At 40.5% G+C, this 16424-nt stretch overlaps 1 protein-coding gene across 1 annotated transcript in view; it reads left to right on the top strand.

Moving 5' to 3' along the window:
• The window catches only part of LOC140453572 (hippocalcin-like protein 1), a 148188-nt gene extending 132681 nt beyond the window's left edge, over positions 1–15507 (top strand). The window contains exons 4-5 of the mRNA XM_072548374.1: positions 7549–7654; positions 13773–15507. Coding sequence (XP_072404475.1) covers positions 7549–7654; positions 13773–13870 — 204 coding nt within the window. The 3' untranslated portion in view covers positions 13871–15507. The remainder of the gene's footprint in view (positions 1–7548; positions 7655–13772) is intronic.
• The last annotated feature ends 917 nt before the right edge of the window (positions 15508–16424 follow it).

The following is a 16424-nucleotide window of genomic DNA, read 5'->3' as shown; positions in this document are numbered from 1 at the left end:
CATTCAGTTCTGCAGCATTTCTGAAGGTGTGCTAATAAGATGGGCTTAAGAGTTGCAGTGAGGGTATAGAGGGATTCTTTATCTCCTCAGTAAGAGCGAACTAGATGTGAAGAATCGTATGAGATGTGTATGCATTTATTTAACATATAGCATGTTTGTTGGTCATTGTTTCTTGTCTAACTGGGAAGTTGTCTAACAGGGTACTATTCTGCTCTGAATCAGAAGCTCTGGGTTTACGTCCTATTCCAAACATGATGGCTAAGAAACATATGGACGTAACACAGCCAAGCATGTTGACTGTCTACCTGCAAATCTGCCCTATCCCTGTGGATATTTTACTTACAGCAGGTATCCGGTAGCCCATAAGCCAATTGAGATTTTTAAGTGGTCTTCATATGATTGCTTGAGATCTGCCTTGTGCCCCCCAGTAGGATCTTTCCTGCAGCAGGAGATGCTCAAGTGAGGCCCCTAGGCCAGCTAGCAAGAACAAGGACTTGTGAGGGCCCCCACTACATTGTCCCCCATTGCAGTTCCCCTGCTCCACTCCAGTGACCTGTCACCTTGAATCCCCTTACTGGGGCCTGCTAACCCAGTTGTCATTAAAGGAAAATTATTGCTTGCTAAACCTCTCATTAACAGGCCAGCTCACCTCATTAATATTCAGCTCCGTCTCTCACCAATCATGCCAAACAAGCTAAGCATCGAGAAATTTCGACATAAAAGCCTGAGGGTGTACTTGCTGACCTCAGCTCACCCCCTGATCTGAAGCACCTCCACTTTGGGTACACAGCTCCAAATTCTCAGGGCACGCTGCTTAGGCACCAAAATGTGCCAGCAACTCTCATGGCATATCTCTGATCCACTTATTGGATGTTTCTGCACTTCAGCACTGCACCAACAGCTATCATTGTAATGCTGCAGAAAGGACACTATGCTCAGGTACATCCAGCTTATGGACTGAACCAGGCTGCATCTCCAAGCTCTTGCCTCACTCACTCTGAGCCTGCCAATTGCTTACACCATCCCTGACTTCCATTGCCTTGCCTATGTGTGCTTTGCCTCTTCACATTACCTCTGTCCTGCTTTGCCATTTAATGCAGACTAAAAGGGAGGAAGCTTGTCATCCTTCTCAGCAGGCCTCACTCAAGACTGGGAGTTGTGAGGAAAATATTTTTTCACAGTGAGAATGCAATAATCTGGAATGCAGTGCCCATAAGGGTAGGGGAAATTAAGTCAGTCAATGATTGCAAAAGGAAAAAGAATGGGAATTTGAGGGAAATTAATCCAACAGGCTACAGGATAGAGCGGGGGCTTAGAATTGTTTGGATTCTTTTGAGATGAGCCAACTTGATTGGCTGAATAACCCATTTGCACTATATCTGAATTTTTAAAAATCCTTTCGATTAAATATAGCAGACAGAACTTATGACCAAAAATTGCAGCAACTTGTCCCAATAAGAGCAGGATTAATTCATTGCCAATTTTCCATTCTCTCTGTTCTGAAGTAAGATGTGGAGGTGCCAGTGTTGGGCTGGAGTGGACAAAGTCAGAAGTTCCATGACACTAGGTTATAATCACCAAGCTTTTAGAGCATTGCTCCTTTGTCAGGTGAAGCGCTCCGAAAGCTGGTGATTTCCAATAAACTTGTTGGACTATAACCTGGTGTCATGTGACTTCCAAAGATGAGTCATTGAACTTGAAATTCATTGCTCTCTCCACAGATGCTGCCAGACCTGCCAAGTTTATCCAATACTTTTAATTATTCTTCGACAAATTAGAGTGGAGGATAGCTACATAATACAGATGTGTATGTGTGAAACCAGCAATGTGATCTCCAGACGTAGTTGATGGGGGATTACTCCATCTTGGCTGAGAATAGCTGAGTCACTATACCCACCTGCAAACAAGAATGTTTCAATGATTGGATAGAGGAAATCATTTACTTGCTCTGCTTATTTATCGCAATGTGTTTACAAGGCAACTGCATTTAGGCCTCTTGCAGCCAAGTGGTAATCTTTGGGCCAGAAAGCCTGGGCTCAAGTCCTGCTTGCTTCAGTGTTATAACATGTTTTGAACAGGAAGATTTTTAAACAAAATTAAGCTGAGTTTTTTTTATTCTGAGATGTAATATCTCCTCCAGTAACATTTTTGCTGATCTCTGTGTGATTGGCTGTGCATAAAGAAGGGTGTGTTTTAAAGGAGTCTTGTAGCTCTGTGGTGGTGCCCCTAGCTCTGGCCTGGGAGTGAGGAAGTGTGGTGTGGGATCCTTGTTAAAGTTTCACCTGCCCCAAACTTATGTCATGGTGTTTATCTTTGCTGGTTATGGGGAACTCTCCTTATGCCTGTCATACTTTGGGCCCACCACCCTCAACACCTTTCCTCCAATACGTTGATGATATCATTGCTGCTGCTTCCTGTTCCCATCTGGATTTGGAAACATTCATCAGTTTTGCTTCCAATTTCCATCCTCCTTTCACCTTCACCTGGTCCATCTCTGACTCTTCCCACCCCTCTCTGGATTTCACTATTTCCATTTCTGAAGCTAGTCTGTCCACCAGTGTCCACTGCAAGCCCAATGATTCCAACAGTTACCTGGACTACACTTCCTTAGACCCTACTTCCTGAAAGGATTTCATTCTCCTTTCCCAGTTTCTCTATTCTCTATTGCATCTGCTCTGTCAATGCCACCTTCCACCAGATGTGTCCTCCTTTTCCCACAACCGAGGATTCCCCACCAGAAGGGTTAACAGGGTCTTCAGCTATTTCTGACCAATCTCTCTCAATTCTTCCCTCGACTCTTCCCCTTCCCCTCTCTCCTAAAACAATGATAAGGTTCCCATTGTCCTCACTTTCCTCCAAATTAGTCTTCACATTCAAAGGATCATCCCCTGCCATTTCTGTCATTTCTAGCAGGATGCTACCACCAAGTCTTCTCCCACTTCACTGCACTGACAAGATTTTGCAGTGACTGTTCCCTCTGTAACACCCTGATCCACTCCTCCAATACTTTCCCACTCCTCCCTGGCACTTTCCTACGCAAGCGAAAGAAGGTATAAAACTTGCCAATTCACATCCACCGCACCCTCCGTATTCGAAATACCAAACATGACTTCAGGTAAAGCAGCATTTTACTTGGATTTCTGTCAATCTAGTCTACTGTATTTACTGCTCACAACAAGGACTCCTTTACACTACAAACACAGACTCGGTGACAGATTTGTGGAACCCCTCCACCCTGTCCATCGAAATGACCCTGACCTCCTATTTGCTTGCCATTTTGATAAACCACCTTGCCTTCATGCTAACATTTCTATCTTGGGCTTGGTGCAATGAAACATGAGGACCAACACTTCATTTTTCACTGAAGCACTTTATAGTGTCAAGGTCTCAATATTGTCTTCAATAACTTCACAAACTGACTGCATTATGTCTGTTCTCCATTTTTCTTGCTTTCCCTCAATTCCGCCCACCACCTCTCATCAACACCTTTTGTCTTTTATCGGTCTCTCCCTGTACAGAGGACCAATTTTCTCACTTTAAAAACCTTACTTCACATCCACTTTATGTCTCCTTTTCCCTTGAACCACCATTAACAACCCGTTTGACTTTTGCACTGGACATCTACACCATCTGATCCCCCTGCTGGCCCCATCAAAAGTATTTTTTTTAAAAACATTTTGCAACATCTTATAGTTCAGAAGAAGTTATACTAAACTCAAAATGTTAACTCTGTTTCTCTCTCCACAGAAGCTGCCAGACCTGCTGAGTTTCTCCAGCATTTTCTGTCTGTCATAACATATTCAAATTGGGTTAATTCAAATAATGGCTTAAGGGCTCTTGTGGTACAGTGCTAGTGTCATAGCATGTCTGAGCAAGCTAATAAAAACTTTCTACAAGGCGCCTGCTGAGATTCTTTTGGGTCAGCAGTAGTGTCCTTACCTTTGGGTCAGCAGGTGTGGGTTCAAGTCCCACTTGCTCCAGCAAGTAGAAAGGAATCTGATCAAATACTGTAACAGAAACGGGAACAAAACAAACAGAGCAGAGCACAGAAGCACATGGTAAAACATGGTTCAAGTCAGAATTTCTGACACTAACACCCCTAAGGCTAATACAAAACTAGTCTGAGTGGTTCAAATACAGGTTCAACAACATCTGGTTTAACTGTGTTGCTTTTGCTGGCAAGGGATACACTCAGAACTCAATTTGCCTGAATAAACTTGGGAAGTGCAAACCATCCCTTCACATTCTGGACTCGAGCACCGATTTTTCTCAAGCTACTTCCTCAAGGTAGCTAAATTCTCAGCTCCAACCTTATTCTGAGCCTTGTATTCTGGTGACCATGGAGATAGTAAGCATATTGTTTGGTATGTTTAATAAAGGGGTATCATGTGTTCACCAGTTTCCATTATCAAAGCTTGCTGAAGTCAAATGTTATTATCGGCATATTGCTGTGATCTAGCTGGGAAGATCAGGCATATGAAAATTAGACCATCTGTATTTGTAACAGTCGGAACCTGCTGTTTAGCTAAAATACTAGGAGAGTTTAGCAATTGAAAGATGGAGTGAACTTGTGTGATGTATTAAGACCTAAACAATAGGAATAGGAGTAGGCCTTTTGGCCCTTCAAGCCTGCTCCACTATTCAATAGGATGATAGCTGAACCTATATTTCCCCATAGCCCTTGATTCCCCAACTGATAGGAATCTATCTATCTCAGCCTTAAATATGCACTAGAACTCTGCTCCCACAGCTCTGTGTGGCAAGGAGTTCCAAAGACCCTCAACCCTCAGAGAAGAAATTCCTCCTTATCTCTGTCTTAAATTGGCACCTTTTTATTCTGAGACTATGCTGTCTGCACCTACTGTTTCCCATGAGGGGAAACATTCAGCGTTTACCCTGTCAAGATCCTTAAGGATCCTGTATATTTTAATATTTTTAGCTATTCTTTTAGCGACATAAGATTCTTACTTTTTGGCACAGAGAGATAGACAGAGTGGCACCAAGAGAAGCTTATTGAGCAAAAGAAATGAAGATAAAATAGAATGAACCAAACCCTCTACATATAACACCATTTGAAAGGTTAAAAATACAGGGTAAAATATACTCCCATCTATCCCAATACCTTCACTTTACAGCACCCAAACACCAGTGGAAAATAGAGACATGAACCATCATGTCAATAGATTTAACTGTTTCTCTCAATTCCTGGTTTTTGAGACTTTCATAGATTCACCCTTGATTGGTCACACAACTGAGCATCAAACTTGAGAAGGTTTAATAATCCTTTCAGGGCTCTTACCGAACACTTCTCTTATGGAACTTCCAAGGAGAAGTTGTTACCCTGAGGTAACCTATCTACTTTCTTTAGGTGAAACTGTTTCACATATCTAACTGTCACGAGAACCTTTGTAGACTGAAGAAACCAAACATTTTCTGGATAATGTTTTTTTCCCCTAAGCTTGGAAAAAAAAATCCTTTTCAAATAAAAGACAGGGTAATGTTCCTCAAGATTTGCTTTACCCACTTGTAAGTCTCTCCCAAGGTAAAAAAAATCCCATTATCACCCAGGGGTATCCTCTTTAAGATAGGTTTAAAAATCTCATGGATCCAGAAATACTGAAAAGTTCATAATTAAACCCACTCATCCATAGAGACCAAAATCATGTGCCGCTAGTTCAAAATCCAAAGTTTGAAATAAATGACATATAAATCATGCATCTTACATGGGTGGTTCAGTCATTAGCACTGCTGCCTCACAGTACCCGGGACCCAGGATCAATTCCAGCCTTGGGTGACTGTCTGTGTGGAGCTTGTCCATTCTCTGTGTCAACATGGGTTTCCTCCCAAAATCCAAAGATGTGCAGGTCAGGTGAATTGGCCATTCTACATTGCCCACAGTGTTAGGTGCATTAGTCACAGGGAAATGGGTCTGGGTGGGTCAGTATGGACTTATTGGGCCGAAAGGCCTATTTCCACACTGTAGGGAATCTAATCTAATCTAACCTTACATCTCACTTTCATTTACTGTCTTAATTACTTTCCAGGATTTTATAAGTTGTTGAGCTTAATTCGGATTTACAGTTCAGTACTTCTGAAGCCATGCACTTGTCATTGCCTGTGCATTGAAACACATCGTTTTGGGTTTTGCAGAGAAACCCTTCAGTTATGTCTTTCAACCTTTCAGGAATTTTTTTAAAAATGATCTCCAGAGACTGCATGAGTAACGAGGAGAAACATCAATGATACATTTTTTAAAATAGCATTTTTGTTTTCATTTTCATTGAACACTTTTTCACTTTAGTTAGACAAATACTGGAATTTGGATGATGAGTGGCATGGTTTCACTGACAATGAAGAATCATCCAGTCAGGTTTAACCGTGCTCAGTTGGAAGCTCAGGAACCACTGTTCGGAAGTCAATGGGCTCAAGACAAACTCCATTGCCATACCGAAGAAGTTCTATTCTCTTGTAAGTGCCATTTTGTGGATGAGACATTAAACTGAAACTCTGTCTGACCCCTTGGGTAAATGTAAAAAATTCTATGGCACTCCTTTGATGAAGAGAAGGGGAGTTATTCTCATTGACCTGGCCAACATGTATTCCTCAATCGGTCACTGGAGCAAATTATCTGTTCATTGTGACACTGACTTTGGAGGAGCTTGCTGTGTACAAATTGGTTACTGTATTTCCTACTTTACAATCATGGCTACACTTAAAGTACTTAATTGGCTGTAAATGTTTTGAGATGTTCTGATAGATGCTACATTTTTTTTCTCTTTTTCTTATTTACTGAGGCAGTCTTGTGGTGCAGTGGTAATGTTCTTCCCTTGGGCCAGATGCTCTGGGTTCAAGTTTCACCTTAGGCCTTGATAGCCACATAAGTTGGCTACACGGGTTAAGTATATGGATCCATCCAAAATGACTAAGGAGAAGAGATTGCTGGTCACCCATAGCCATGTGATAGCTGCAATATAACAGCCTCCGCCGTTTGAAGGACTCTACAGGCAGTTTCTTGCCATTAGCAATGTCATCCTCACACTGAAGAACACACAGATAGAGACACAGACACATATTTTTCTCTTTTTCAGTTGGACAGGTGTTGTGCCACTGTACATTTAGTTTGGGTAACCCATGGCAGTAGAGATTGTTGGTAAGGATACTGAGGGGAGGTGGTTGCATGGCTGAAAACTGACAGCTGCAGATTTCAAACTGTGATGAAATTTCCAAGACTTGGTTAACAACTAACGTCATGACAGATTTCTAAGAAAAATGGTTAAAGATGTAATGCACTTCACCGAATTAATTGTCCATATTGACACCATATGCATCTCTGAATTGCCATTCATGTTAATGCTGTAAAATCACAGCAAAGGTATTTGATTCAGACTGTGAATGAAACATTATTTTATCCACATGTTTTTAGCTATAACTAATTCACTAGTATATTAAATTTTGCAAATTGGGAAGCTAAGTGAAAAGAAGCATGGACCATATATGAGGAGATGAATATTCTTTGACCCATTTATTGGATGTTCCTATTTTTGACAGGCAATCTACAAGATGGTGTCCACTGTGATGAAGATGCCTGAAGATGAAGCAACACCAGAGAAAAGAACAGATAAAATCTTTAGGCAGATGGATACAAATAATGATGGTAATTATCAAACTGCTCCTTATCATGTTTCAGGCAGAACTCTCAACTTTCACTCTCTACCCTGCCTTTTGAGACATTAAGAACTTGTGGCATTGTCCTGTCATTATGTCTTTTTGCCTCTGTGACTGTAATAGATTATATAAAGAATAATATTTCATTGCACTTTGCTGGTACAAAGGCATGAAATTGTAAAGCCAAATAAACTTTTTCTTAAAAAACTGTAAACTTCTAAGTCTAATGAGATGAACTAAAGATTAAAATTAATTATCATTTCTCATTTAAAATTAGAGATAATTATAATGCTAATTTTAACTTTGCATGATAGAAGCTCCTGGGATTTTTGACTCCCTAGCCTCGTGGCATTACATGAGCTGCAATCTTCGAGTAATGTGGGAATCGGTCCATTTTTTCATGATCTTCAGCAATAGTTTAACAGATTCATATCACATTTTTGTGCATTGTATACTAACATAATTGCCAAATAATAGAATCTTATTTACTAATTACGTAAAATTTCATACCTGGGAATTTAGTGTAAATGCAATATCTAGTGAGTTAAAATATTTCACAAATGATTTCCACTTTAGTCATGCCATGTTGTTAACATTAATATTGCAGTAATAAATTCACCTGCTTTTTATTCATTTTGCACAAATGTTATTTAAAGTAATAGCACCATCCTATTCTATACCTTTTTCTGTTTGTAAATTGCGCATTCTCGTTTTTTTTTTCTCTGTTTGGGTTATTCTAATTATACTTTTCGATGATTTTTTTACATTTAAAACCCTCCTACCCAGATTTATTTTGAAAGTTGCCTGATGGGGATTACAAATCAATCCAGGTTATAGTCCAATACGTTTATAACCTGGCGTTTTTAATTTTGTCCACTGCAGTCCAGTACCGGTTCCTCCAAATAAATCAATCCCAAACATGCTTCCTTGCATTCAACTTGAAGATGAACGTAAAACCAGCCATTTACAACATTTCCGTTGCAGGTTCATAATATTTTTTGTGCTGCTTCACTTGGCTTCTGTGAATGGATTTGTCACTGAATCTAATCAAGTTATTTTACTCTGTTGGTCAGATTAGTCTTTCAAGCAAGACATGATAACGTGAACAACGTCCGATTTATTTCTCGTGGAAGCTACATAACTTTTGTTGATCTTAAACGCACTGAGACAGAATTTAGTTACTGAGGCAAGTAGCTTGGGTCGAGAAATTTCCTGACTAACTGGATCTTGAACGGGTTCAGAAGAGACTGACAAGGATGTTGCCAGGGTTGAAAGATTTGAGCTATGGGGAGAGGCTGAATAGGCTGGGATTGTTTTCCCTGGAGCATCAGAGGCTGAGTGATGACCTTATAGAGGTTTATAAAATTATGAGGGGCGTGGATAGGAGGATAAATAGATAAAGTCTCTTCTCTGGAGTGGGGGAGTCCAGAACTAGAGGTTTAGGGTGAGAGGGGAAAGACATAAAAGGGACCTAAGGGGCAACATTTTCACTCAGAAGGTGGTGCGTGTATGGAATGACTTGCCAGAGGAATTGGTGGAGGCTGGTACAATTGAAGCATTTAAAAGGCATCTGATGGGTATATAAATAGGAAGGTTTAGAGGGATATGAGCCAAGTGCTGGCAAATGGGACTAGATTAGGTTAGGGTATGTGGACAAGTTAGACTGGAGGGTCTGTTTCTGTGCTGTACATCTCTATGACTCTATGACCTATTTCAGTTTAAAAATGCCTAAAATCATAAGATCTTTGAGCAGGCTAGGTCTGAATGAAGTCTCACCAATTGACCCTGAAAACAGGGCATTGGCTACTATAGGTGTGGAAACGTACTGAGGTGACATGCTTAGAAGAGTCAAAGTATGGGGCTGGAAAAACATAGCAGGTCAGGCAGCATCCGAGGAGCAGGAGAATCGATGTTTCAGGCTGGACCCTTCATCAGGACTGCAGGGGGGAAGGGCTGAGAGATAAATAGGGGATTGAGGGTGGGGCTGAGGGGAAGGTAGATGAGATAGTGATAGGTGGTTGTAGGTAGGAGGTGATGATGATAGGTCAGTGGGGAGGGTGGAATGAATAGATGGGAAGGAAGATGGAAAGATAGGTCAGGTCAAAAGGGCAGTGCCAAGTTGGGATGAAGTGGGGGAGGGGAGATTTGGAAACTGGTAAATTCAGTGTTGAGGAGAAGGCCCAGCTCAGGTCTTTGGAATTTTTATCCTCATTGTTCTAGAAAACTTTAGGCCATTTAGCTCATACCATCCACATATCCTCATCCCTGACCTATGGCTTCTCATACCCTTCATGCCAACTCATGGCCCACAGTATCCTCTATGCCAACTTCACAGCTATTTACCCAGTATTCAACATGGCCAGATCTCAGGAGCTGTGGAGATAGAAAAAGATAAGATTCTAAAAATCTAATGTATCTCTCACTCTATAAGTTCATCATGAAAAAAATTCACAGAAGCATCAATCTCCTCAAATATTTTGTTTGACAACGAAAACATGTTCATGCCGATAAACATATAATAGCCTATTTAAACTGTCAATTGTGTTGTGAACTAAGAGCTGAGATAATTGTAGCTTTTGAAAATGAGCCAAACATTCATTGATGAATAGCTCTTGGAGATAAATTGACAAAACACACTTGGCATGGGTTATTGTGATGCAAAAGTAGTATCTCAATCCCACTCACCATGGAGATGTCCATGTCCAACGAAGTTAGTGATAAAATGTTGCTAAAGAACTCTTGCCAAACTGCCTGATTAAATGCTGCACCAGCTGGCCTGTCAATCAATGTAATCCAGCAAAGGGTTTTTTTTTGTTTTCAATCTCTGACAGCTGCTGCTGATTTTATTTTAACAACTTAATTTTTTTTAAAACTGAGATAATTAAAGACAATTAAATCTTAACCATCCTTTGAGAGCACTTGGATCTGCTTCATAAATTTGTGACTCCCATATTGGAGATTAAAGCTCTTGGACCAACAAAAATGCCAGGCCCATCTGAACCCAAAGCTACGTACAAAAGGTCCTGCTGTAGTTGGGTTTCCCTCCTGTATGAATGGCAGCCTGCCCACTTTCCTACCATCAAAACTATGACCTGTTATAAATGGGGATTGAATTTGACAATATGGGTTCAAACTGCCATTTTAAAAGCCGGTGTTTTCCTCTTGATGCCACAAAAATCCAGCATGCTGTCTCAGACATGGTAAATATGTCGGGGATAGGTTTTAATAATAAAAGTCTCAAATCTGTTTTTCTTTCTTCTTGTAAACAGAGTTTGACGAAATACTAAGTATCCAAACCATTACATCACATCTGTGTCTCTTATTTATTTGAATGGCATTTCTTGGTGCTTTAAGGAGGCTACTACCTTTTGAATCAAAATAGCTTTTCCTGTTGATCAACCACATGCTGCAATGCTTAAGTTATCCCTTGTATCATAAGAAACTGGGCATGGATATGGAGGAGAAAGTGAGGACTGCAGATGCTGGAGATCAGAACCGAAAAATGTGTTGCTGGAAAAGCGCAGCAGGTCAGGCAGCATCCAAGGAGCAGGAGAATTGACGTTTCAGGCATAGGCCCTTCTTCAGGAATGGATATGGAGGAACCAATCAGACATTTATCACCGCTAACCATTATGTACAAAAGTATATTCACAGGCCCATAAGTGTTGGTCTAACATTTGGATAACACATCAATATGCTTGCAGAAACATTTGAGACACCTTTGTTAACTCAGAATCACTGAATGGTTACAGTGCACAAGGAGGCCATTTGGGTCATTGTGCCTTGCATTGGCTGGTTGAGCATTTTATCTTAGTGCCAATTTCCTGCCTTTTCCCCTAACCTTGCACATTGCTTCTATTTGAATAGTTAGCCAATTCCTTCTTAAAGGTTTTATTTAAACTTGCCTCCATCACATATCATGGCAGTACATTCTAAATCTCAGATCCATAAGTGTGAAAAATTGTTTTTTCTCTCACCTCCCATTCACTTCTTTTGCAAATTGCTTTGAAACTGCCCTCTGATTCTTGATTCTTCCATGAATTTCCCCCTGTGACTCTGTCCACCTTCCTCACTATTTGAAAGCCTTCTCTTTGCCCTTTGCTCTCCAAGGGAAACAGTCTAAGATTCTCGAATTATTCTTCATAACTGAAGTGTCTCATCCTTTGAACCATTCCTGTAAAACTCTTCTCCATCTCTGTTACCTACGTCTCCCAGTATTCCATACACCCAGTTATTAGTTTCTTACATATTCTCCTGGTTCCAACACCTCTGTTAAATTAATATAAATCCTTCCAGCAATATAAGCAAAATACCCATAAGAAACTCGGTCCTGTCTTTGTTCAGATGCAACCAATCCAATTGTACTACCTTCATCTCCCCAGAGCCAATCCCGGTATCCCAGGAATCTAAAACTTTCCCTCTTGGACCATCTTTCCAGCCACTCATTTATCTCTCTTATCCTCCTATTTCTGTACTCACTTAAACATGGCACTGGGAGTATTCCAGAGGGTATTACTTTACAGGCTTTGCTTATGAGCTTCCTACCTAGATCTCTACATTTCAAAGTAGGGACCACATCCCCCTTTCTTATCTATGTCATTAACACCAATGTAGACTATGATCTCTGGCTTTCACCTTCCTCCTCCTCCTCACTCTAGCAGTCGTTCTGTAATGTATCTGATGCTATCGCTGGGGGGGGACGCAACAAACCATCCTGGAGTCATTAAGTCACCTTTGTTTGTTCTGTTAGTAAAGGGTCCATTATCTTTCTGCCATTCCACTCCTCATCCTCTCCTCCTGTACGTCTAGGCCACCCGTGGTCCCACAGGCTTTACTCTCGCTGCACTCCTATGAAGATCCATCACTCCCACCATCCAGAGTGATCTCTGGAGATTCCTAGTGAGTGATCTCTGGAGATTCCTGAACTACCTATATGTTTTTCTTAGACTATCCATTCCCTAGTGCCTGGATGCTTTTAAATCACAATGTGATCACCTCTCTGAACATGCTATCAGCAAAATCCTCTGCCTTACAGATGCACCTCAATGACTCTAACCATTGCTCAAGTTTGTGCAATTGATAATATTCCACTCCACTGGGTCACAAGGAGTTTACAAGAATGTTGCCAGTGTTGGAGGATTTGAGCTATAGGGAGAGGTTGAATAGGCTGGGGCGGTTTTCCCTGGAGCGTGGGAGGCTAAGGGGTGACCTTATAGAGGTTCATAAAATCATGAGGGACATGGATAGGATAAATAAACAAAGTATTTTCGCTGGGGTGGGGCAGTCCAGAACTAGCGGGCATAGGTGTAGGGTGAGAGGGGAAAGATATAAAAGGGACCTAAGTGGCAACTTTTTCACACAGAGGGTGGTGTGTGTATGGAATGAGCTGCCAAAGGAAGTGGTGGAGGCTGGTACAATTGCAGCATTTAAAAGGCATCTGGATGGGTATATGAATAGGAAGGGTTTGGAGGGATATAGACCAAGTGCTGGCAAATGGGAGTAGATTAGGTTACGATATCTGGTCGGCATGGATGAGTTGGACCAAAGGGTCTGTTTCCATGCTGTACATTTCCATGATTCCATGACTCTATGGTAAGTGTTCACAACTACCCATATGGCTCAGGGCAGGCATTCTGCTTGGCTAAGCTGCCCTGCCAGACCTTAACTTACCTTCAAGTTATTTTACATATTGTGACTTCAATTACTTTATCCTTTCTCTTGTATGGTTAACTTAAAAGTAGAGATCAGTACAAAGTAGAAATTCTTCACCCTTTCTCACAAATCAACTTCCTCTTCTGTACCTATTTCTTTCTTTCTCCTAGTTCAAAAGTTTTTATTTTTCAAAGTTACTGGAGTTCAAATAAGTCCCTAACAGCAGCTGCTCATCACCAATCTCTTGAGTTTCTTATAGCAATCAATTATTTGTCCATTAGTAGTAGGCACTGAGTAGAAGAGAACAAATTGATGTGGAATGAATTGATTTTTCTCTCGTTAGACTTGAGTGAGAAATTCCATTTTCACAAGCTGCCTGTAAAACTATCTGTAACATTCAAAACTGAACATTAATTTGATAATGCACCCCTTTCCTATTTACAACTGTCTTGCAGGTAAATTGTCCCTTGAAGAATTCATTAAAGGTGCCAAGAGTGACCCATCCATTGTACGATTACTACAATGCGACCCAAGCAGTGCATCTCAGTTCTAAGGGGACATGGTAGTATCAACACTGATCGCCTGAAGTAAAGGACCGAGCTTTCATTCCAGCTGGATTGCCAACCCTTTGTCTGACCTCCATCTCATCATGAATTGATCCTCCTGCCATAAGAGGGTGCTTGACTAACATGGATAGCATATTCTACCCAATCTGTCTTCAAAGGAGCTTTTAGTCACTGCATTGTCACTTTTGTGTTTTCTGTACAGTGGAACATCAAGCATGCCAACACTTTCAGGGCATTAGTGGGCAGTACGTAACGTTCTCCACTATGAATCAAATGTAATGCACATGTTCAACATTGGCCTACAATCCAAACATACAAAAAAGACATTACGAATGTAAAGATGCTACTCCCTTTAATACCATACATGGGAGTTTGTGAACATGCTTCAAGTACATTGTAGCTGCTCTAGTTTTTGCTCTTGTGTTGCAAACCTAAAACAACTACAATTCCTGTAATGATCTAAACTGCTCTGCATGTGAATTTTTTTCTTCATGAGCAGTTTCACTCAGTGAGCCCCAATTCACTGTGGGACATGTAGTTTATGTTTAGAAAGCAGGAGAGATATCACAAATATGATTGCGAGATGAGGTTTAAGCTGGGGCAAAATGTTTGAGTGGCTCCCACCTTCCAAGTGAGATTGTCGACATGTATACAGAATGTACCCTGACTATAACTTTGGCTTTATAAAACAATGCCCATTTCAATCAAGCACCACTGTGTTAAAAATTAGATTGTTAATTAGATCCCTTTTTGAAGATGTTTAAATTCAGCAGTTTCCCAAAGCATGGTTTGTGAGCCAATTACTTCATGGCAAACAGAAACCAACATGAACTTGTCTAAAATTGTTGAAAATTATTATTTTCTCCTTCATCTCATGTCAAACTAAAAATGTGACTAATCTCCAAGATTCCATTTCACCTCATGGTGAAAAGGGGGAAACAGTTACCATTGGGGTACAGGTGTGGAGTGTTTTGGTGGAGGAAAAGGATCAACTTGCTCCAGTTTAAATTCCCCCCAAAAAATGTTGTTTGAGTATATCAAGTCTGACAAGACTGGATTTGTCCTTGTCTCTATGGATTTAAGTGCCGTACAATAGCGTTATATAGGTCATCCTAATGGAAAAGTCCTGTTTGCAATGTTTTTAGACTACGTGGTGATTGACTCTTGCCATTGATGCATAAGTGACACCGTCAAGTGTGTAAGTCATAAATAAGGTTGATTTATGTACTGGATAATCATGGTATACCTCACTTCTACTCTATAGTATAGCCAATATTCATAACCCAGCACCATCCGTGCTGTTACAACTGCACAAGGGAATACTTTGGATAGATAGGCTACATAAACCTTCAGTCTGCTCCTGCCTGAAACTGTTACCAACCCACAATGTTACAAGACCAGAACTGAAATGGATATATACTTAAACCTCCCCATAAGTACACAATATCTGTTATAGCAGGGGTGTGTTACATGGTTTCAGATCTGGAGGAGCCATTAGCAGTGCATATTAAATCATGGTAGAGGGGATTGTTGTAATGAAAGGTAAATGTATTTTTAAAAAAAAATTGTGGTGATGTAATTCATCTTCAAATATTAATCTAAATTAAAATGTCATTGTTTTAAAGCAGGAATTGAAATGGTTTTTTTCTCCCATATCAGTGGAATTCAGACTGATTTTCTACCTATTAAAAGCAGTGTCTTAACTGGGTTTAGCTCAAAATCCATGAGATTTCTGTCCTATGTTTTATTTACCTGGACCTAATACATTGTGACCTCTCCAGTCTGGAAATCTATTGTTCAGAAATGCCAGTCATCGAGAAATTTAGCTAGTTTGGATAAGTGAAACATTTTTGTTTTACTGTTTTGTAATGTTTTATCACCATTTTATTTTTCACGTAAGTATTTATATCAACATATTTTCTTGTGCACGCATTTGTGATTGGGCATTCTCCAGTCCTATAATCCAGAAAATTCCACTATCCAGAAACAAATTGGACCCAAGCATTCTGAACTGGAGAGGTTACAAAGTGATGTTTAATGCTTGGTATAAATGGGCAGATTCTAATGATTTTGTTGGACTGCGGTTTTAAAAGATTGATTTCAACACCTTTTGAACCAGGTGGTGATCAGCACTGACACTTGTGTTCGAGCTAACAAGGTGAAAATTAGCTTCAATTCCTGGTGGCAGCAATTCTCACATTGCAGCTCATGATCCTAATAGGGGTCACAGAAACAGTGACAGGGTCACAATCAGTACACAGATGTGCTGCTAGTTATAGAAAATTTTAGTCAGGAGCCAATGGTATACAGTTCCTAGCATTGACAAGGGTGCATTGGTCATAATTTGAAGAATGGATGGAGGGCTAACACAGACTGAAGGTTTTCTGGAGGGACCAAGGACAGCAATCCTGCTCCTACTGCTCCACAAAGAGAGCTAGAAGAGCCATTCACCTTTGAGACTGACACATCAGGCCTTCCCATCATTCACTGTTAAAGTCTGTGGCATTGATGTCATCTGGTTTGAACATTGGCATCTTAATT

Source organism: Chiloscyllium punctatum, chromosome 27, assembly GCF_047496795.1.
Source record: "Chiloscyllium punctatum isolate Juve2018m chromosome 27, sChiPun1.3, whole genome shotgun sequence".
Classification (NCBI taxonomy): domain Eukaryota; kingdom Metazoa; phylum Chordata; class Chondrichthyes; order Orectolobiformes; family Hemiscylliidae; genus Chiloscyllium; species Chiloscyllium punctatum.
The sequence above is the reverse complement of the archived record's forward strand: the minus strand, read 5'-3'. Positions and strand labels throughout refer to the sequence as shown.